A 21262-nucleotide genomic window follows, 5' to 3' on the forward strand; every position below is an offset into this window, starting at 1 on the left:
GAGTACCAAATCCTGACCTCAAGGCCAAAATGGACATAACGCTGTGTAACAGTAGCGAACACCTTGTTAGATTGACACAGATATAGCATTTAGTGTTAATTGTTGTACGAAGAACATTATGTATTTTGTTATTTTAAATAGGGTTGTTTCTGATATTCATATTCATATTACCAAAGATTATTGCCAGGTATAGCCAACGATTACCTTTGTTTTGAATCAGAGGATTTTTTATTATGTTCAGAATTCCCTACAACAATATTAACTGAGTACCAAATCCTCCCTTAAAATCCAAAACTGACATACAAGGAAGGCCTTGATTCTGTTTAACCTGCTCAGTAGGGAACACATTTCATTAGAGTGACACAGACACAGCATGTTGGGTTTCTTGTTGTAGAAAGAGTATTGCGTTAGCTCACTGGGTAGTTCTTCCCCTTGTGGCTTTGCCATCTCCAGAACTTGTCAACGTCATCATAAATTATTCGGTCACTTAGTAGATAAATTGTGAGCATAAAGATCTTTGGTGAAGAGCTTCTCAGGAAGTGTCTTCGTTTTCACATTTTAGTTTACTGTAATCGAGGTAAGGACATTTTTCTAACAATGTATTTGATTTTTGGTGTATCAAACTGAGAACATGGATGATGAGTGATAAAGGTACTTCGTTTCTCATTTGATTTGCCAACACCTTATATGAATGTCTGCTTTTAAACTTCTTACACATATTATTGCTTTGTTTGTTTCCTCCTACATTTAGTAAATCCATGCATAAGGCCTGTTGTTCATGATTAATATAGCTTTAAAGGTCCTGGTTAAACATTATGTTAGGCAATACATTCACATGTAATTAATCATATCAACAAACAAATTATACATTATCATTTTCAAAGGTTTACTGATGGTTATCTACAAACTAAAAATATACATATATATTATAATTGTTGGCATTGCAAAACATTTCTGTCTGTGAGCTGAAATAATTATTGGTAAATGCACAATGGGCCAAATCCCAACATGAAATCTGCAATCATAACATTTCTTTGTTAAAATCTTCTTCTGACAATATGCATGATTTACATGACAGTCACATATGCATATGTCAATTTAGGATTTGACACTGCAGTATCATGAACAATGTTACATTTGATTTGACAAAAACCTGATAAAAACTTTTAGGCTGCTCTAGGTTGCAATGATGGATAATGTACTATAACATAAATGTTAATTACTTTCCAGTGTTGGTTCTAAGAGAACACATCACCATGTCAGTGAGGAATCACAGCTTTGTGACAGAGTTTGTCATCGTTGGGTTCCCTGGACTTCAGCCAGAGTTCTACGGTCTTGCCTCAACTGTATTATTCCTCGTCTATTGCTGCATTTTAATAGGAAATGTTGTTGTTATTATCTTGTTTGCAACTCATAACGTTCTCCATAAACCCATGTATTTTATCATTTTGAATCTGGTTGTGTCTGACGTGCTATTCAGCACCACCACTTTACCAAAGATTATTGCCAGATATTGGTTTCAGGCAGGAGCAATTTCTTTCTTTGGTTGTTTTTTGCAAATGTACTTAGTTCACTATTTTGGATCCGTAACTAGCCTTCTCCTATTGATAATGGCTTTAGACCGATACGTGTCAATCTGTTTCCCGCTCAGATACCCCATGATTATCAACAACTCCACTATTCATATACTCAATGTCACTGCGTGGGTGCTTGCACACCTTCCCTCTCTTTCAATGGTAATTAGGGCCTATCCTCTTCCTTACTGTGACTCAAACAAAATCATGCAGTGCTACTGTGATCATATCGCTATAACAACGCTTGCATGCACTGATAGGGTTCCTTATAGTTTTCCTGCTTTTGTTTTAGCAATGGTGGTATTACTGGGACCTCTTGCTTTTATTATATTCTCATATTGCTCTATTATTGTGGCAGTTGTTCAGATTGCGAGCTCCCAAGGCCGCCTCAAAACCCTTTCTACCTGCAGTGGTCAGCTGATCATCATTGCCCTGTATTTTCTCCCCAGGTGTTTTATTTATCTGGCCAGTAATATCGGCATTAGATTCAGCACTGATTTACGTATTGTTGTTATCATGTTGTATAGCCTGCTCCCTCCCATGATCAATCCACTGATATACTGTCTAAGAACTGATGAAATAAAACAGATAATGATCAAGCGATTTAGACGAATACAAGTGCACGTTCAATAAGAGCGCATAGGACTAATAAATTATTTTTGTTCAATCAAATAAAAATACTATACTGTATATTTGTACATGTGTGCTTTATAAGTGTTGCATTGCTGATTTCCATGGCCTAACTGAGTAAAAAGACAAGGGGTTCAGCTTCCAAAACAAACAGCTTGTTTGTTATTGTTTCATCATCACACAATCAACAGGTAGTCCAGGTGAAGTTCTCTACACTGTCTAGAACCTAAAATAATTATTTGACTATCCCCATAGGATTATTCTTTGAAGAACCTTTGAGTTCTTTGAGTTCCATGTAAGACCCTTTCCACAGAGGGTTCTAAACGGACTCCAAAATGGTTCTACGTGGAACCCAAAAGAGTTCTATCTGGAACCAAAAAGAGGTTCTCCTACATTTTCAAAGAATGTAGGTAGGGTGTGTGCTCTGCCTACTTTCATGGTTTGGGTGCACATGTATTATTTAAAACATAATGTTGGATGCATCAAACAAGAGAAACATTTTGGGTACAATAACAGTTCTTTTTATTGTAGAGCGTGTAAACAGAATGCTTGCCAACTCATCTCTAACACTACAGTCCCTCTAAGAGGCAGGAGTGAGGAACTGCATGTCTTTCATAGCAGACAGCTGAAGCAGTGAAGGTATATCTATACCTTTCAATGTCTTGTATTCACTTCATTTCTCAGGGACCATGTGCAACTGCTATGTTTCAGAGTTAAGATAATATAAGATGTATTGTATTTTATTGTCCGTTCGCTATATTGTCCGTTAATGGAAATGTGTCTTTATGCTCACACCCCAAACCCCTGAGACAAACACAGACGAGGGACTGGAAGCAATAGGTCAGACGCATGGATCAGCTGCAGAGAAATTGTAGGGGGTCAAGTGCCTCGCTCAAGGACACAACAGCAGGCAATGGCATCTAGGATGATGCCAGCAACCCGGGCTGCTGGCCCACTTCTCTAACCACTAGGCTACCTGTCGCCCAGTAAGCTTTCAAGATTGTTTGCAACTGCAGTAACTGGATTGAAATGTACCACCCAGTTCCACCATTTCTCAGCCCTTCATCTCTCTCCCCCTGTATCTGTCCCCTGGTGGTTCAGGCCTGGTAGGTCTTGACTAGGATCCACATGAGCAGCACAGTGATCAAGACTACTGTGAAGTTCAGAAACAGCTCCTGCACAGACCGGTCCATTCTGCCCTGAGAGGTGCGGCAGCAGAGGAGAAGAAGAATGGGAATGTGTGGAGACAGGAAGGATGAGGGTCCTCACACCTTGCTTGGGAGGGCAGGTCACTCTGTCAGGGAGGCAAAAGTCTCTGAAGGTGTAATCTGAAAGGGGGAAGATGTTGACCTTGAATTTTCTGGTGACAAATTAAAACTGTATCCCAAAACAACACCTTACTCCAGGGACAGACTGGAACCAGATTTACCTGCATTTACCCCATTCTATCTCGAGGCCCCCATTATTAGCTGAATAATGATAATTTTGTGCCAAACTTAGAGTTTAGACAAGCCCACTAGGCTTAAGGTGAACCAGCCCATTTGACATTTTTGCCAGAATTGCCCTATGACCAGTCTGTCCCTACCTTGCTACTTCCTCTAGCTCCTACCCTTTCTGTAGTAGGTTGGCATTTATTGTCAGGAATCTTGCCTCGAAGGCAGCTCTGCAGAATGGTCACTAGGTGGCATAGGCACAAAGTCATAACATCTGATTTTAAACCTAACCCGAACCTTACAGCCAGGTCATCTGTGATACAAGTCAGTATTCTACATCCATCCATGTTGTCTGAGGACAACGGGAGATGTCATCCACTAGGGGCAACAGTGAGCGCTGTTACCTTCTAGTAGGTTTCGGTTTTGCTCTGGTGTTGTAGATGGGGGATGGCAAATGGGTGTAAGGATCTGCCTCTAATCCAAAGGTTGCAAGTTTGAATCCTGCAATAGAAAGTTGTTTTTGATTTAAAAAAAAAAAAAAAAAAAGTAAGCCTATCCCAAACCTTAATAATTTGGAGTTAATGCCTAAATTTAACCCAAACTGAAAACACTTGGAGTTAATGTCCAAATTTAACCTTTATCACTTTGAAATGTGAAATTTGGAACAACTTCGAAATGTGATGTTTGAGAAACATGGATGAACATCTAATTCTGACATGAGACTGTGGGAGCTAGATTAACAATAACACTAACCTCAACAACACAGCTAACCCTAATGTCTAACCCTAAACTGAAGTAAAGCCCAAAATATTGACTACGCATCTGGCCCATGTAGTGGAAATCATTCAGTTCTGCCTCCAGGGAAAGATTCAAGATTCCTTTCTGTATTTGCAGATGCAGAGAAGAGTAAGTAACTTGACAGACACTTCCATATCTACAGTGTGTCTATCTAGACAGTATAAAATGTCAGCCATTGGGCATTTACCTGGCTGGGTCTGGTGGTGGGTGTGACAGGCAACGGTCCTCTGTAGTCCTGTGGTCGGTGTTTCAGAGTTGTCCGTCTGTCTTCTACAGTCCTGAGGGCCAGGGTCCACCCCTAAAGTAACCTCCTGCCAATCGACTGCCCAAGGTTCAGATATAGTTTCTGGATGTTTGGGCCGTGGGGTGGAGCCGAAACCTCTGAGAGGTGGAGACCCAGGGATGGGGGACACAAGTTTATTTTTAAAGAGCCTGACAATGGAACCTGACATGCAACCACATGCGGACCCTCACTCACACCTCCTCTGCTGATGAGGGTAGGACCCAGGGGATGGGGGACACAAGTGTTATTTTTAAAGCCCATTGTCTGGGCTGGATTACAGTAGTTCTAAATACAATACTCATTCTTTGAATTATAAGAATTAGAGATGAGGCGTGCTAGGAAAATATGCATGTTGTGTTTTGGCTGGGTTATGGAGTCAACTCACACAATAACCAATGGCTGGGTTATGGATTCAACTCACACAATAACCAATGGCTGGGTTATGGATTCAACTCACACAATAACCAATGGCTGGGTTATGGATTCAATGGCTGGGTTATGGATTCAACTCTGGGTTATGGATTCACACACAATAACCAATGGCTGGGTTATGGGGCTTATGGATTCAACTAACCAATGGCTGGGTTATGGATTCAACTCAACCCAATGGCTGGGTTATGGAGTCAACTCAGGCTGGGTTATTCACCTCACACAATTAACCAATGGCTGGGTTATGGATTCAACTCACACAATATGACTCCCTGTATCCTTTTAGTGGGCCACATGGGCACTAAAAGGAAATATAGGCATTTATGGATTCAACTCACACAATACAAGGCTGGGTTATGGAGTCCTGTTATATTAAATTAAGCAGCCTTTAAAATAGACCACATTGAAATTCAATAAATCTGATTTTTACTATGAATAGACTTGCTTTAAAAAAAGTAATTTCTGAAGATGATGAATTATTTAATGTTGATTCCAATCCTATCCCTCCTGTCCCTCATTTTAACATCAACCCTGTTAAATAAACCAAACTCTCATTTTAACATGGTGAAATGATTCCTTAAAAATACAAATCAAAAGACACATTGAATATCTGATAGTCAAATCGCAGTTTAAAACCAGATTAACTGGTTTTACTCTTTATGAACATTTTATGGTGTTTTGTGGTGGAAAACTGAGCAGGTCGTGTATACTATGTCAACCCTGTTACCCATAGATAAACAGGCTAGAGATGTATTAACATTTTTTTATTTATTGTGAAGCTTGTATTCAATTGTCCCTTCCTGTTGCACACAACAAGCTTCCATTCCCCCTGTCACAGGGGGATTTCGGGCTGATTTAAGATAAAGTTTTCAACCCTGTTACGGTCCACCCTATTACTTTTTTGGGCATTTAATAGGCACTTACTATAGAAAATATGTTTTATCAAGTGCTAGAGATGGGAAAAACTGTTTTTTATTAAGTTGAACATTTGCTCTTTAGTTCAAGTTCAAGTTTTATTGTCACATGCACAAGTACAGTGAAATGTACAACACACACACACTGGGGTCCCAGCAGGACTGCTGAGAGAGTTTTCCGAGCCGCTCTCATTCCAGGATTCCATAGGCATTCCAAGAGGATTAATATCATCCAGGGGACTGTCTCTTACTGGAATTATGGAGGCCTTGCATCTGTGTCCCACTGCCGCCACAGACAGCACTGATGGAGTGTTCTGGGAAATATCAACATGGAGTGATGCTATTGGACAGGTGGAAAACATACATAATTACACTAGCGTCTGTACACATTCTTATTGATTGTGTACACTGTACTTTGACCAGGTGTTGGTTCCCAGGTGACAAACCTGAATACACTACAGTTCCAGCACTCAAATAAACCCCTCAAAACCATGAGTACAGAATCCCCTTCTGCCTGCTGTGTGTGTGTGTGTGTGTGTGTGTGTGTGTGTGTGGGTTGGTTCGTCTATCCTTGTGGGGACTTCAAATCCCCAAAAGTTCCCACAAGGATAGTAAAAAATCAAATCAATCAAAAATCTCACTATTGGGGACATTTCCAACATCCCCACTAGGACAAAGGCTATTTTAAGTTAAGGGTTTTAGGGTTAGGGTTAAAACTAGGTTTAGGGTAAGGGATTAGTGGTTAGGGTTACAGGTTAAGGTTAAATATAATTTATGGAAATACATTTTAGGTCCCCACGTGTGTGTGTGTGTGTGTGTGTGTGTGTGTGTGTGTGTGTGTGTGTTATAACAAAGCCCTCAGCTGTCCTCAGCCATCTCGCTAATTAGACAGACATGTCTGTGTTGGCCAGGGGGAACCCTCTGTTATGGAAACAGTCTGGCCAACCAAACAACAGCTGGGTTATGTAACACTGTTTGTGTCCTACCAAATCAATCCAATTTAGTTCAGAGCTTTTACAAGTGTATCACAAACAACAGCATCCCAGACCTAATCCCTCAAAGAGCAAGTTGGGGCAACAGTAGCAATATAAAACCACACACACACTAAACTGGAGTTGCGACCTAATATTGTTTATACTTATGCACACTACACACCCATGACCCCTTCAGAATGCCTGGAATAGTGGTCGGGGCCTGCTGACATCCCCATGTCTCATCATGGAGTGGTGGTCGGGGCCTGTTGACATCCCCATGTCTCAACATGGAATGGTGGTCGGGCCTGTTGACATCCCCATGTCTCAACAGTTTGAGGGTTATCTCTGTTTTCTCTATTTTGGACTCCTCTTAGAGCCATATGTGGCTGTCAGAGATGCAGAGCCAAGTGGACCTCATACACACACGAACACACACATTCACACACACACACTCATTGGGGGAGAATGCAAACAGTGAATCGGTGAGAGAGAGAGACAATATAGGCCTCACTCACCTCTTAAAAATAGTCAATCTATGACCAGTCTCCTGTGCTATTGTTATATTTGGAGACCAGATGATGTCTCATGTTACTTTAAATCCAATAGTCAGTCCAGTGATGATTCTGGACAGTGGAAGATCCTTCCATATCCTGCTCCCCATATTAACGGAACATTCCAGCTAGCACATAACATTTTGAGAACAATATGTTTATTACAATGATTTGTATAAACCCTAGATGACTGATTATTGAAGCATTGAAGCAGTATTGAAGCACCGCGCAGCCATATTGGTACTCCTCAAGTGTAACATTTTGGGGGGGAGCTATAGAAATTCATGTATTAATGGCTATAGTTATTCTGCATGCAACCTTCCCACAACATTCTGGTGCAGGATAGTCGCTTGGCTTTGGAACATTCTCAGAACATTTAAGAAAAAAAAATGTATATATATATATATATTTGATTACTTTAACGGAAGGCATCCTAAAAGTTCAAACATGGTTACATTTAATTGTATTTTGTTCTAGGAACGTTTTCCAACTGGTTTGACATTGGGAATGTTCTTAAATAGTTCAGAGAACGTTAAGAAACAACGTCCTTCTGTGGGAATTTCAGTACTTCAGTATAACGTTTCCTACAAGTTTCCAAACGGTTCTATTTAAAGTCATGTTCTCTAATTGTTCCGAGAACATTAAGAAAACATTCTATAAAAAGCCACAAGAAAACCTTAGTAAAGTTCAGAGAATGTTCCAAGAATATTATTTATACATTCTGTTCTCAGGATAAAGCAAACTCTCTCTAGCCTCTGTCTTGTTAAGTGAGTCCATGTGTGTTGGCCAGTGCCTACTAATTGGCCACACCTGATATTAATGAGTGATTGTTTTCTTTGAAATGGGGTCTGTTTGAATAGACTAAAATGAACAGCTGTGCATGCATAACAATTAGAGCAGGCTCTCTCTATCCTGGTGACAAAGTGGACTAATTCCATAGATAGAGAACCAAAGGTTATAAATTCAAATCTCACTGATGCCATGTCACAGTAAAAAATAAATGTGTTTACATGATTAATGCCTAAGGAAATTAATTTCCATGTGTCCTATTGGTGTTCAAAAAAGAAAGCAGTGTTAAAGGTCTTGACATTCAGTGAAAGTTTTAATAAAGAAGTTATACAAAAAAAATCTAAGTAACTTATAATTTCCATTCTCAGAACATTAATAAAATCTCCCAGGAAACTTTCAGGGACCATAGTAAAATGTTATCAGAACCTCCCTAAAGTTAATGTTCCCAGAATAGGCTAAATGTCCACTTCCTTTCTCAGGTCTTAGCGCTAGGCGTCCCGTCAGCGGGACACCTGTCGACAACATCCAATAAAATTGGAGGGTGCGCAATTCAAATAAATAATCAAAATATTAAACATTTATGAACATACAAGTGTCTTATATCGGTTAAAAGCTTAAACTCCTGTTAATCTAACTGCATTGTCCGATTTACAATAGGCTTTACAGCGAAAGCATACCATGCAATTGTTTGAGGATGGCGCCCAACATCAACATATTTTTCAAGCAGCACAGGCTTCATAAAATCACAAATAGCCATTAAATAATCACTTTTTGAAAATCTTCCTCTGTTTGCAATGCCAAGGGTCCCAGCTACAACATGCATGGTCGTTTTGTTAGATAAAAACCTTTATTTCCCAAAAAGTCAGTTTAGTTGGCGCCAGCGATTTCAGTAATCCACTCATTCGACATGCAGACAAATGAATCCAAAAAATTACCGCTAAACTTTGTTAAAACAAGTCAAACTACATTTCTATTTAATCCTCAGGTACCCTAAAATGTAAATAAACTATAATATTTCATACAGAACGAAATATGTTATAGAAAAGTAGAAGAAAAGTAAAATTAGCAAGTGCGCGTCCTCTTCGTCGCACCCCCACAGACTGATTTCCAACTGTGACTCCCTGTACCAAAACTCTAAATTCATACTCGTTTTGGAAGAAACAAGCCTGAAACCTTGAACAAAGACTGTTGACATCTAGTGGAAGCCATAGGAATTGCAATCTGGGAGCTGGAATTGCATAGGTCCCATAGCTTTCCATTGAACAAGTATGGGATCTCAATAAATAAAAATTCTGGTTGGTTTTTCTTTGGATTTTTTCTGACCATATCAATTGTGTTAATAGTCTCATTCATTATTTTAACATTTCTACAAACATCAAAGTGTTGAAGAAATTAACCAACAAAAGGATCTCAAAACCATAATGTATCATGGGGAAATTGAGACAGAATGACTGATCTACAAATAATAACGAGTAAGTTATTTAAGACGCAAGGATCGTTGAAGATCAGTCAATCGGCAGTCGCCTGCAAACGCAACATTAAGCCTTAGGTAAGACTGATTCACCATGCCCAGTTCAATATCCTTCACAAATCAAACACATGCAAGTAGCTGTAGTCCAATTTGAGTCAGTAGACCTGGTACCAATAATAACTTTAATGTAAGTGCATCAATTTAAATTAAACAAATAAATAATTGGAATAATGTGAAGGGAACACTGGCGTTATCATGCTCTTCGAGGTGAATGAATTGAGGAGCAAACTGAAGTGAAAATTCAGCAACTCTTTGAGGACAGTGGAAGATGATAAAAGTAACACCAAAGCGTTTCAGCCCTTTTGCGTTCTTACAGATTAGAAAATGGAAGGACGTCTTTACATTTCAAAATCATCTCCTATGGGCTCAGGGACCAATCACGCTGGGAATACAAAACAAAACCAATGGTTCCGTGTGACGTCATCAACTGGGCAGTTAGGCGTCATATTCCTATGATTGGTTCCCTTGCTCAGGCGTTGCATGCATCAACCAATGATTGTGTGCAATGTCATCAACTGTGCAGTCTAGCAACAGATTATACCCTGGTTGACAGGCTACCCACATACACAAATCAAGAATTTAGAGTGAGACTGGTGTTAGCAAGACTAGCACCAGCTCGCTGTAGCATGTGAAGTGATTACCTGATCCGCAAAATACCTATCCAGGGGTTGTAAGATCTGGCATGCATTCGCAAAGTCTGATTAGGGGAACACGACTGTATGAGGCGCATTCCTCTTGCCTAGGTTTTGCTGACGCATTCCAGATATTACAACAACGCCTGGATATGTATTTTACGTAATTCCGGAAACACTTCTCTGGTCTGTGTAGCAGTGGGGACTTATTTAGTAGTTACACCATGGAGTCCTGCTGTGAAAACGTGAAAGCTGTCAGGAGAAGTAAAGAGGAGAAGAAACTTCTCCGAAAGCAAATCAAAGCCAGTCATACTTTACTGAAACATGAGGGTATAAGCACAGTATCACAGCCCACCAAGGTAATAACGGCAGTCTTTGTTTTGCGGGGAGAGTAAGCTAGTTTACGTGTTAGCTACTGAAGCTAGCACCTGTAGCTAGCTGCTTGACAGCAAAAACACATCTGTACGTTTATAAAGTAGACTGAACACGAATACAATAGCTATATACTGTGCAATGTGACTAGGTAGCTATTTGAGAAAATAACAGACACGGTCTAGGACTTTAATGCTAGCTACATTGATGTTTCTCTGCAGAGCCTGGTGGTGGCTAATGGTGGGCTAGGTAACGGTGTGAGCCGTGAGCAGCTCCAGGACGTGCTGGGAGAGGTCGGCGAGGTGGAAATCCTGGTTATGCCCCCACACAAACCCTACGCCCTAGTGACCTACAGGTCAGAGGTCAGCGCCCAGAGAGGACACGCCCTCAACGGACGACAGCTGCAGCGTGGGGACCAGATTGTCACACTGTACCTGAGCTATGTCAACACAGGTAAATAGGTGTGTGTGGGGGTCACCATAGTTGACTAAGTCAGATCTGAAGAAGAAAAAAAAATGTGTGTGTGTGATGCTCCCTGTAGTAACTTGTGTTTGTGTCTGTCTCCTTGCAGTGGACAGTGAGTTGTGGGGGTGTGTGGACCTCCCCCCAGGGTTGGTGCTGGTTGAGGAGTTTGTGTCTCCAGAGGAAGAGGCTCTCCTGCTGGATGCTATAGACTGGACGTCCCACGATGAGGATGTCACTGGTGAGCAGTCGGATTTAAACCACTCCTTCACAGACACAACACATGGGCCCTGTTCAGATATTTTAAATATGTGTTATTCCTTCTGATCAATCAGTCAACCAATCAACTAGTGACAGAATGTGGTGACGTCTACAGGTTATGTGGACAATGCACACACATTTATATAGAACGATCCTAAACGTCCCTTATCTGTCACTAATGTTGAAAAATATCGTATTTAAACTTACTCTGCCATTTGTCTGTGGTGTTGGTCCCTCAGCTGGTTGAAATTTGAGACAAAATATCCACAGGAAAGTATTATTCAACCAACTTCAAAACACGGGTCTATGTGTGTGGCAATTAAAACAGATGTTTGCTCATGACTGGAGGCACGTGCACAAGACAGAAATACACAGATGCGAACCATGCATACTAAACAAAGTCTTCCGGGTGTTTACATGGTTTTGCGCCTGTGCCAGGGAATAGAAACTTCAGTACCGGTGCTCTAAAAAGTCAGGCAAACAATACTTTCCTGTAGATATTTTGTCTCAAATTTAGAGCAGCTGAAGGACTAATACCATGGACAATTGGCATAGTAAGTTCAAATATACATTTTATTCAACATTCTGGCTTGTATAGGACTTGAGGACCATTTCCAGAATGAAGCACTGTCACACAGCAGGTAGCCTAGCAGTTAACAGTGTTGGGCCTGTAACCCATCCGTAGCACGCGCTCCAGCAGGTGTATCTCACTGATCATCCCTAAAGCCAACACCTCATTTGGCCGCCTTTCATTCCAGTTCTCTGCTGCCTGTGACTGGAACGAATTGCAAAAATCGCTGAAGTTGGAGACTTTTATCTCCCTCACCAACTTCAAACATCTGCTATCTGAGCAGCTAACCGATCGCTGCAGCTGTACATAGTCTATCGGCAAATAGCCCACCCATTTTTACCTACCTCATCCCCATACTGTTTTTATTTATTTACTTTTCTGCCCTTTTGCACACCAGTATCTCTACCTGTACATGACCATCTGATCATTTATCACTCCAGTGTTAATCTGCAAAATTGTAATTATTCGCCTACCTCCTCATGCCTTTTGCACACAATGTATATAGACTCCCCTTTTTTTTTTCCTACTGTGTTATTGACTTGTTAATTGTTTACTCCATGTGTAACTCTGTGTTGTCTGTTCACACTGCTATGCTTTATCTTGGCCAGGTCGCAGTTGCAAATGAGAACTTGTTCTCAACTAGCCTACCTGGTTAAATAAAGGTGGGGGAAGAAAAAAAAGGTCGCTGGTTTGAGTCGACTAGGTGAAAAATCTGTCTGTGCCCTTGAGCAGGGCACTTAAGCCTAATTGATCATACAAGTCTCTTTGGATAAGCTCATCTGCTAAATGACAACAAAAAAATCCAGACTGTATGTTACATATTCACCATGTAGGTCCCCAAACAACCAATCAACCAACTGTCAGTGCCTGTGCAGGTTTCAGTCACTGGCTAATAATTGTTGTTTGTCTTCCAGTGCAGAAAGTCCTGAAGCACAGGAGAGTGAAGCATTTTGGTTACGAGTTTCGCTATGACAACAACAACGTGGACAAAGACAAACCGTTACCTGGAGGTATGTGTGTCTTGTCAGTCCCTATGACCATCATAATATTGTATGGTGTTTGTATATGGAATATATTCAGTGGTTCCCTTGCTATAAATTGATGTTTGTGGTCTTGTTCCCAGGTCTTCCCCAGGTGTGTGTCCCTGTGCTGGAGAGGTGTGTGAGGGACAGACACACAGAAGTCATGCCAGACCAGCTGACTGTGAACCAGTACCAGTCTGGACAAGGTGAGTCTAATCTCATCCAGCAGCTGTAGTACCCTCCTTGACCACACAGGGGCAGCGTGCTCTGCAGTCAGAACGCAGAGGACAATGAAGGTAGAATCAATGCAGCTGTAGAATCAGACTGTGAAGTGTGTGGAACTGGAAATGAACACAATCCTTGTGTCAGTTATTCAGAGGGAATTTATAGACCTTTGTACTGGTTGATGTTTGGATAACTCATGTTAGTGCTGGTGTTTAAAGGCATACCATTGAGCTTATGGTTTATTTGTGTTGCTGTTAGGTATTCCTCCTCATGTGGACACTCACTCTGCCTTTGAAGACCTCATCCTCTCCCTAAGCCTGGGGGCTAAGGTACATCTTCAATCTGTTTTAATGTCCTCACAGAACATGAAGTTTATACTCTGTCCCCCACCCTTTCTCTCCGTCTCTCTCTCAAGGCAGTGGAAAAAGCTTTTCAGAGTTTTTGTGAGCGTGTTACTGTGGCAGTCTAATTAAAGGATTGAGGATGGGGAAGTGTGAGTTTGCACGTGTGTGTGTGTAAAGGTTTTGCAGTCTAATGGAGGGTTAGTTATGCTTAAGACCTTTCTTTGCCGGAGAGGCCCTCACAATGCTACTTAGGATCCCGCAAGACACACACACACACACACACACACACACACACACACACACACACACACAAACTAGAGTGGAGAGTTCCGTCTCATAGACTGAGTTAATGATGCGTGTCTTTGAAGACTGCTTCTTTTTGGTGAATTAATGAAAGAAATGCAAAGACAGATGTTGGAAGGAGGAAGAGATACCATATGTCTGTGTGAAGTTGTTCCCTGTCACAGCTACAAGGCAGACACTGTCAGTAAATGACTGGTTGACAGGAGGGGGCAGATTTTCCTGTGACAGGCTGACAGGGGGGCTGCTTTAGATACGACAGTTAGAGTTAGAGGATGTGAGGATGCGACACTTCATCTTTTTGGGGTGGCATGTAGCCTAGTGGTTAGAGCGTTGGGCCAGTAACCGAAAGGTTGTTGGATCGAATCCCCGAGCTGACAAGGTAAACATCTGTCATTCTGCCCATGAACAAGGCAGTTAACCCACTGTTCCTAGGCCATCATTTAAAATAAGAATTTGTTCTTAACTGACTTGCCTGGTTAAATAAATCAAAACCTCTGTTCCTCTGCTCCTGCAGTGGTGCCATTAGCAACGGCCTCTCTTACAACACAAGATCAATTACAGACAGAGTATTAGTTTTATGCCCAGACTGATAGGAGAGAAGTTGACAGCCTTGACTGATAGTTAATTTGGTATAATATAAAACATATCCTTGTCTCTGAAGCTGTGGTAGGCAGTGTTGAGTGAGTGTTTAATATGTCTTTGTGATGATGGGACGTCTCTGTTTTGTAAGTTGTAATGTTCTAGTTGACAGTTTTGAGTGGTTGGCAATGTCTTTGTTCAGTAGAAATGAATAGTAAGCGATAGTTAGGCTTCTACACCCCCTGTTTATACTGTTCTTTTTCACTGCTCCTCTTTAATGACTTGTTACTTGTACAGAGGTAGTATGTACATGTAGGTATGTGTTAATATTTCTGACGTTGTAGTGCAGTAGGTTATCTGGACTGACAGGTTAGACCTACTGGAGGATATCTTTGTTTCCTCTGCAGTAATCATTTAACAGGAAGTTGTCAGGAAAAGGTAATGAATCAGTAAACATTTTGTGTGTTTGTGTGTGTGAATAATTGCTGGGGGTTGTAGCATAGAGAAGCTGTCTGGTTCTGGATTGATTTGGTCACAGCTGAGTGGTTCTGTTGATGGGGTGATACTCCCCAGATGATCTGAGAGGAGGAAGAGAGCCCAGATCGTGTGTGTATGAGCATGTAGATATCAGTAAGGCCTGTGATTTCATGGAGGAGAATGTTGTGATCTGTTCCTGCTTTGTAACACACCGGTTCAGCAGTGTCTGAAATTCCATTATATCCTCCCTCTCTCTCTCTCTCTCTGTCACTCTCTCTCTCTCTCTCTCTCGCCATCTCTCTGTCACTCTCTCTCTCTCTCGCCATCTCTCTGTCTCTCTCTCTCGCCATCTCTCTCTCTCTCCATCTCTCTCTCCATCTCTCTGTCTCTCTCTCTCTCTCTCCATCTCTCTGTCTCCCTCTCGTTCCATTTATCTCTCATTGCAGACGGTGATGGATTTTCGTCATCCTGAAGGCCGCTCGGTTGCCGTAGTGTTGCCACGGCGCAGTCTCCTGGTGATGAAGGGAGAGAGCAGATACCTATGGACACACGGGTAAGAGAGAGATGGGGAGGGAGGGAGCTGAGACCTATGGACCCATGGGTAACAGAGAGATGTGGATGGAGAGAGAGCTGATACCTATGGACCCACTGGTAAGAGAGAGATGGAGAGGGAGAGAGAGCTGATACCTATGAACACACGGGTAAGAGAGAGATGGGAAGGAGAGAGAGCTGATACCTATGGACACACGGGTAAGAGAGAGATGGGGAGGGAGAGAGAGCTGATACCTATGAACACATGGGTTAGAGAGAGATGGGGAGGGAGAGAGCTGAGACCTGTGGACCCATGGGTAAGAGAGAGATGGGGAGGGAGAGAGAGCTGATACCTATGGACACACGGGTAAGAGAGAGATGGAGAGAGAGAGAGTGGGGGTAAAGGAAGAGGGTGAGACTAGTGGGTGTAGGGACAGTTCAACCAAATTACAAAATGACATTGGTTTCCTTACACCATTAACAGTCTAGGGACAGGTATGACAGCAATCCACGCTTCGGGTTCAAAACATCCAGAGTATCTCAAATCTATTATGAAGCTCAACAGTCACTTATGGAGGATGTGAACATTATGCTAAAATGTTAGTATGTGTAAACAGTACCATGGACACTAAACCAAAAGCATGGATTGATGTCCTTACCTTGAATATTGACTGCTGACAGAGTAAGGAAACCAACATTTGGGGGAACTTTCCAGTAAAATGAGTGTTTTCTGTGGTTTTCCAGGATAACCCCCAGGAAGTTTGATGTGGTGCCAGCCTGTGACCCAAAATCCCCTGCTGCAGTGACCTCTGACCTCAGTAACCATAGTAACCTCACCCTAAGTAGGAGGGGCACCAGGACCTCTCTCACCTTCCGTAAGGTGCGCCGCACACCATGTGACTGTGGTGAGCTCTTTTATTTGTTCAAAGCAGATGGGATTGATGGGTCTCTGTGTGTACCTTTACCTGTGCTGACCCATTTGTCCCGGTCTCTCTTCTGTGCAGGTTACCCCTCGGCCTGTGACAGCCAGCAGCCTCCTGCCCCTCCCTCGCCCCCCTTCCTCCCTCGCAGCCAGACTGACGCCTGCCGTCTGGAGGCGGAGTTTGTGCACCGCGTGTACGAGGAGATCGCTTGTCACTTCAGCAGCACTCGACACTCTCCCTGGCCACGCGTGTGTCACTTCCTGTCTTCCCTAGAACCAGGAAGCATTCTCGCTGATGTGGGCTGTGGGAATGGAAAGTACCTGGGCGTCAACCCGGATGTGATTGCGGTAAGGGGGATCTGTGAGGGTAATTTATAAATACTTCCATCTTTTAACACTATCTGTGGAAGGGAGTGTCCTGTTTATTGACCCTACTGTTCTGTTCTCACTCTTCCATTAGCCTATCATGTGTTCTGACGTTTTTACACGTCTCAGCTGTGTGAAGCCTGATGAAGAAAATAGACCGTTATAAACACTACACTATTTTTGTAAACATTTATTATTTGTATAAAACAAAACTTTTTCCTTTATCTTGGTACTCAGACTATGCTTTAGATATACAATATAGGCTTTCAAAGACTCCAAAACAGTCTCTACACGATGTTCCCAGCATAGCGAAGCCTTGTGAATGCTACTCTACTTTTGTGAAAATGGATTAGGATACCTGCAGAGACTCTACTCCCCCCTCAGCCATTCTAATAGTGATAACTTCACTACTTTGAATTGAATGCAAATGTTGACCTTTGTGTGTCTGTCTCTGTGTAAGAGTGAGAGTGTATTTCGTGGCGTGTTCGCGCACGATAAAACAGAATATGTGAAATTCTCCTCCAGCCTTCCCCCAGTCCCTTCCTTATAGGCTAGAGCAAATGACTCATGAAGCTTAATTACATTTCTCCCCTGAACAAGAGTTTTATTCAAAAGATTATTACTGCTATCAATTTCCCTCGCTCTCTCCTCACCTACTCTGCTGTGACTTGTTGCGGATGGCTAGTCTGGCTATAATTTTCATTATGCGGTATAAGTTGGGTGACTTTGATGAGGATGTGAAAGTTAATGATTCTCTCGATAAGGCAGGCCAGTAATGGGGTTTGCTGGGTTCATATAGGAGGTTTATAATCAGTAGCTGTGTTCATTCCTCTCACTATTTAATCAGAACACTGTGGAAAAGGAGTAATTACTAATCAGGAAGTTTAGATTAAAATGCAAGTGTTGCATGTGTGTTATTTTTTATTTTATTTAACTCGGCAAGTCAGTTAAGAACAAATTCTTATTTACAATGAAGGCCTAGGAACAGTGGGTTAACTGCCTTGTTCAGGGGGAGAACGACAGATTTGTACCTTGTCAGCTCGGGGATTCGATCTAGCAACCTTTCGGTTACTAGCCCAACGCTCTAACCAGTAGTCTACCTTCTGCGGCGTATGGGCTATATGGATTAATAAAGTTGTGTGTACTTGTATCTCTTATTTGTAGGTGGGCTGGGTGGATAAAGTTGTGTGTGTTTGTATGTCCTTCCTGTGTGTAGGTGGGCTGGGTGGATAAAGTTGTGTGTGTTTGTATGTCCTTCCTGTGTGTAGGTGGGCTGGGTGGATAAAGTTGTGTGTGTTTGTATGTCCTTCCTGTGTGTAGGTGGGCTGGGTGGATAAAGTTGTGTGTGTTTGTATGTCCTTCCTGCTGTGTAAGTGGGCTGGGTGGATAAAGTTGTGTGTGTTTGTATGTCCTTCCTGTGTGTAGGTGGGCTGGGTGGATAAAGTTGTGTGTGTTTGTATGTCCTTCCTGTGTGTAGGTGGGCTGTGACCGTAGCAGTGCTCTGGTCCAGATCTGCTCTGAAAGAGGCTTCCAGGCCTTTGTGTCAGATGCCCTCAATGTACCTCTACGCAGTGACACCTGTGATGCCTGCATCTCTATTGCGGTCATACACCACCTCTCCACACAGGTCATACACCACCTCTCCACACAGGTCATACACCACCTCTCCACACAGGTCATACACCACCTCTCCACACAGGTCATACACCACCTCTCCACTCAGGTCACACACACACCGACACAGATGCTTTCCTTTTAGTGATTTAATTCAACTTGATTTAATCATTTCTGTATTTCACATTGAGATTATTTCATTATCAAGCTGTCAGTGGTCATCATGAACTAAAACAAATCTTATTTCATGTTTAATCGAGTGTAGTAGTTTGAGTTATTTATGTGTTTGTGTGTAGAAGCGGAGGCAGGCTGTGGTTGAGGAACTTGTTCGACTGCTGAGGCCTGGAGGACGGGCGCTGATCTATGTGTGGGCTGTGGAACAGGAATATAACAAGCAGAAGTCCAAATATCTCAAAGAGACCAGACAACAGGGTCCTACAGGCGACAACACAGCACAGGATCTTTCAGGCACCGCCACGGACGCCCACAACACAGCACAGGATCTTTCAGGCATCGCCACGGACACCCACAACACAGCACAGGATCTTTCAGGCATCGCCACGGACGCCCACAACACAGCACAGGATCTTTCAGGCATCGCCACGGACACCCACAACACAGCACAGGATCTTTCAGGCATCGCCACGGACGCCCACAACACAGCACAGGATCTTTCAGGCATCGCCACGGACTGCACCAAGGTCCACCGTGAGACAGAGAGTCCAGCAAAACTGAGCGTTCACACCAACCGCACTGCCTTCAACTCCCAGGACCTTCTGGTTCCCTGGCACCTCAAGGGTGGAGGGAGAGGAGGGTGTAACCAGGGGAGGGGAGGGGGCTCCAAAAATACTTTAGACCCCCCCACTGAAGCCCAGGCCCCCGCTCCCAGCCCAGTGTTTCACCGCTACTACCATGTGTTCCAGAAGGGGGAGCTAGAGGAGCTGTGTGTCAGGGTTAGAGGGGTGGCCATACAGAGAAGCTACCACGACCAGGGGAACTGGTGTGTCATACTGAAGAAGACTGGAGACAGATAAACCACACTTTCACATTTAGGTAAATGTGCTCCTGAACTGATAAACATTGAATTCGGAAATAAATTAGCTTTTCGCTTCATCAGATAAAGATGGAGACAATTATACAAACCAATTAACTGTTTTATTATCTCTGATTTATTGTAAATAATAAAGATTGGAAAACAAAATGTCCTTCAAATGAATGAGGAAAATGCCTGCTTGATTTTCTTCACTCCAACTTCATGTACTTAGTTTTAAGCCCCAGGGTGTTGAATGGTAACCTTGAAAGATTTGTGTCGTAACATCTGAATGGTTCACTTTAAAATCTTCAGTTTTCATACCTCCGTTAGATTCAAGACCACTTTGGTGGCCTGGAGACTTTAGTTTTGGGTTAAACTATTCCTTTAAGTCCCCTTCATTGCCAAGCTGAGGTCTGTAAGGTCTGCTATAGTTACTACAGTGTGTTGGTCTGTTGCTGCCACCATTGCTTCCCAATGCCAGACTAATTCATCTCAATGGGGGGGGGGGGTACCAGACAATCAGAGAGAGGGGCCCAAAATGTTCAGCTCATAAACTGACTGCTCCTCTCTCTTTCCATCGGTCTCTGTCTCTCCATTCTGCTGTAAACTGGGATCATTGTGGTCACTACACTGCCTCTATCATTGTTCTCCCTCTTTGTCTCCTCCCTTTCCATCCTGTCTTGCTGCTTCTCTCCCCCACCACCACTATCCCTCCCTATCTGCTGAATAGCAGCCGGAGTATCAGTATTCAGGACTACGCGCTATAAGGGAGTCTGGCTCTCTAGACCACACCTGAGATGGACACACTCACACACACAAATGTTAAGGAGATAAGGTCCAACAGAGGAGTTAAATAGCTGAGTGGATCACTGGGTAATGGGCTCTTGTTCGTGGCAGTGGCGGTATCTCAAAGCAGCCGTGTGATAATTCAGAAATGGCTCCCGGTAAATTATCTCCGTAAATGATCTCCGCTGTCTGAGTCCACCGGGACAGAACTGCCAGTTATGTAGTTAAAAGGAGGAGGCTGGAGTCTACTGTGCCTGGAGTTTTATCTGGCTATCGATTGTTGTGCTGCTGTTGTCTGGCTGCAGATAGACACTTGACATTTTCAGAAAATGAAAGGTGGCTAGATGTCTTCCTGCGCCCAGTGTATTGATCAGATGGATAGAAGGTCTAATCCATTTTAAATCTATTTACTGAGGAGGTAACATCAAGACAACATCATTGCAAAACATTCCTATTCATTATAGGCCATTTTTCATTCTCTGTTATGGTTATGGTCTACATCCTGACCTTAGGCAGGCCTATCTCTTATCCTTCAGCCTACTCAGCAGAACACACTGGGGCTACCACAGAACTACACTGAACAAACATATATTCAACATGTTGGTTTCATGAGCTGAAATAAAAGATCCCAGAAATGTTCCATGTGCACCAAAATCATATTTCTCTAATATTTTAGGCACACATTTGATTACATTCCTGTTAGTGAGCATTTCTCCTTTGCCAAGATAATCCATCCATCTGACTGGTGTGGCATATCAAGAAGCTGATTAAACAGCATGACCATTACACAGGTGCACCTTGTGTTGGGGACAATAACAGGCCACTCTAAAATGTGCAGTTTTGTCACACATCACAC

At 42.6% G+C, this 21262-nt stretch overlaps 3 protein-coding genes across 6 annotated transcripts; 2 read left to right on the forward strand and 1 right to left on the reverse strand.

The window, feature by feature from the left end:
• Positions 1 to 1038: 1038 nt before the first annotated feature.
• Positions 1039 to 2207, forward strand: LOC121839197 (olfactory receptor 2AT4-like). The gene has a single exon (XM_042296617.1). The coding sequence runs from the start codon at positions 1197 to 1199 to the stop codon at positions 2205 to 2207; it is 1011 nt and encodes a 336-aa protein (XP_042152551.1). The 5' UTR covers positions 1039 to 1196.
• A 510-nt stretch (positions 2208 to 2717) lies between these two features.
• On the reverse strand, positions 2718 to 4767 carry LOC121839198 (sarcolipin-like). 2 transcript variants are annotated; one of them, XM_042296619.1, is made up of 3 exons: positions 4623 to 4767; positions 4042 to 4138; positions 2718 to 3532 (listed from the first exon to the last, which is right to left on the reverse strand). In XM_042296619.1, exon 3 carries the CDS (start codon positions 3395 to 3397, stop codon positions 3302 to 3304), a length of 96 nt encoding a protein of 31 aa, XP_042152553.1. In that variant the 5' UTR covers positions 3398 to 3532; positions 4042 to 4138; positions 4623 to 4767; the 3' UTR covers positions 2718 to 3301. The 2 variants fall into 2 exon arrangements, with proteins under 2 accessions (XP_042152553.1, XP_042152552.1); XM_042296618.1 differs by lacking the exon at positions 4042 to 4138.
• A 5700-nt stretch (positions 4768 to 10467) lies between these two features.
• Positions 10468 to 19803, forward strand: alkbh8 (alkB homolog 8, tRNA methyltransferase). 3 transcript variants are annotated; one of them, XM_042297604.1, is made up of 12 exons: positions 10468 to 10897; positions 11132 to 11363; positions 11482 to 11613; positions 13119 to 13214; positions 13328 to 13432; positions 13710 to 13780; positions 15601 to 15707; positions 16430 to 16590; positions 16690 to 16955; positions 18451 to 18624; positions 18884 to 19181; positions 19266 to 19803. In XM_042297604.1, exons 1-12 carry the CDS (start codon positions 10763 to 10765, stop codon positions 19619 to 19621), a joined length of 2133 nt encoding a protein of 710 aa, XP_042153538.1. In that variant the 5' UTR covers positions 10468 to 10762; the 3' UTR covers positions 19622 to 19803. The 3 variants fall into 3 exon arrangements, with proteins under 3 accessions (XP_042153538.1, XP_042153536.1, XP_042153537.1); XM_042297602.1 differs by having other exon boundaries at positions 10470 to 10897; positions 18884 to 19803; XM_042297603.1 differs by having other exon boundaries at positions 10472 to 10897; positions 18451 to 18600; positions 18884 to 19803.
• The last annotated feature ends 1459 nt before the right edge of the window (positions 19804 to 21262 follow it).

The sequence above is a fragment of the Oncorhynchus tshawytscha genome, linkage group LG14 (genome assembly GCF_018296145.1).
Source record: "Oncorhynchus tshawytscha isolate Ot180627B linkage group LG14, Otsh_v2.0, whole genome shotgun sequence".
In the NCBI taxonomy this organism is placed as follows: Eukaryota; Metazoa; Chordata; class Actinopteri; order Salmoniformes; family Salmonidae; genus Oncorhynchus; species Oncorhynchus tshawytscha.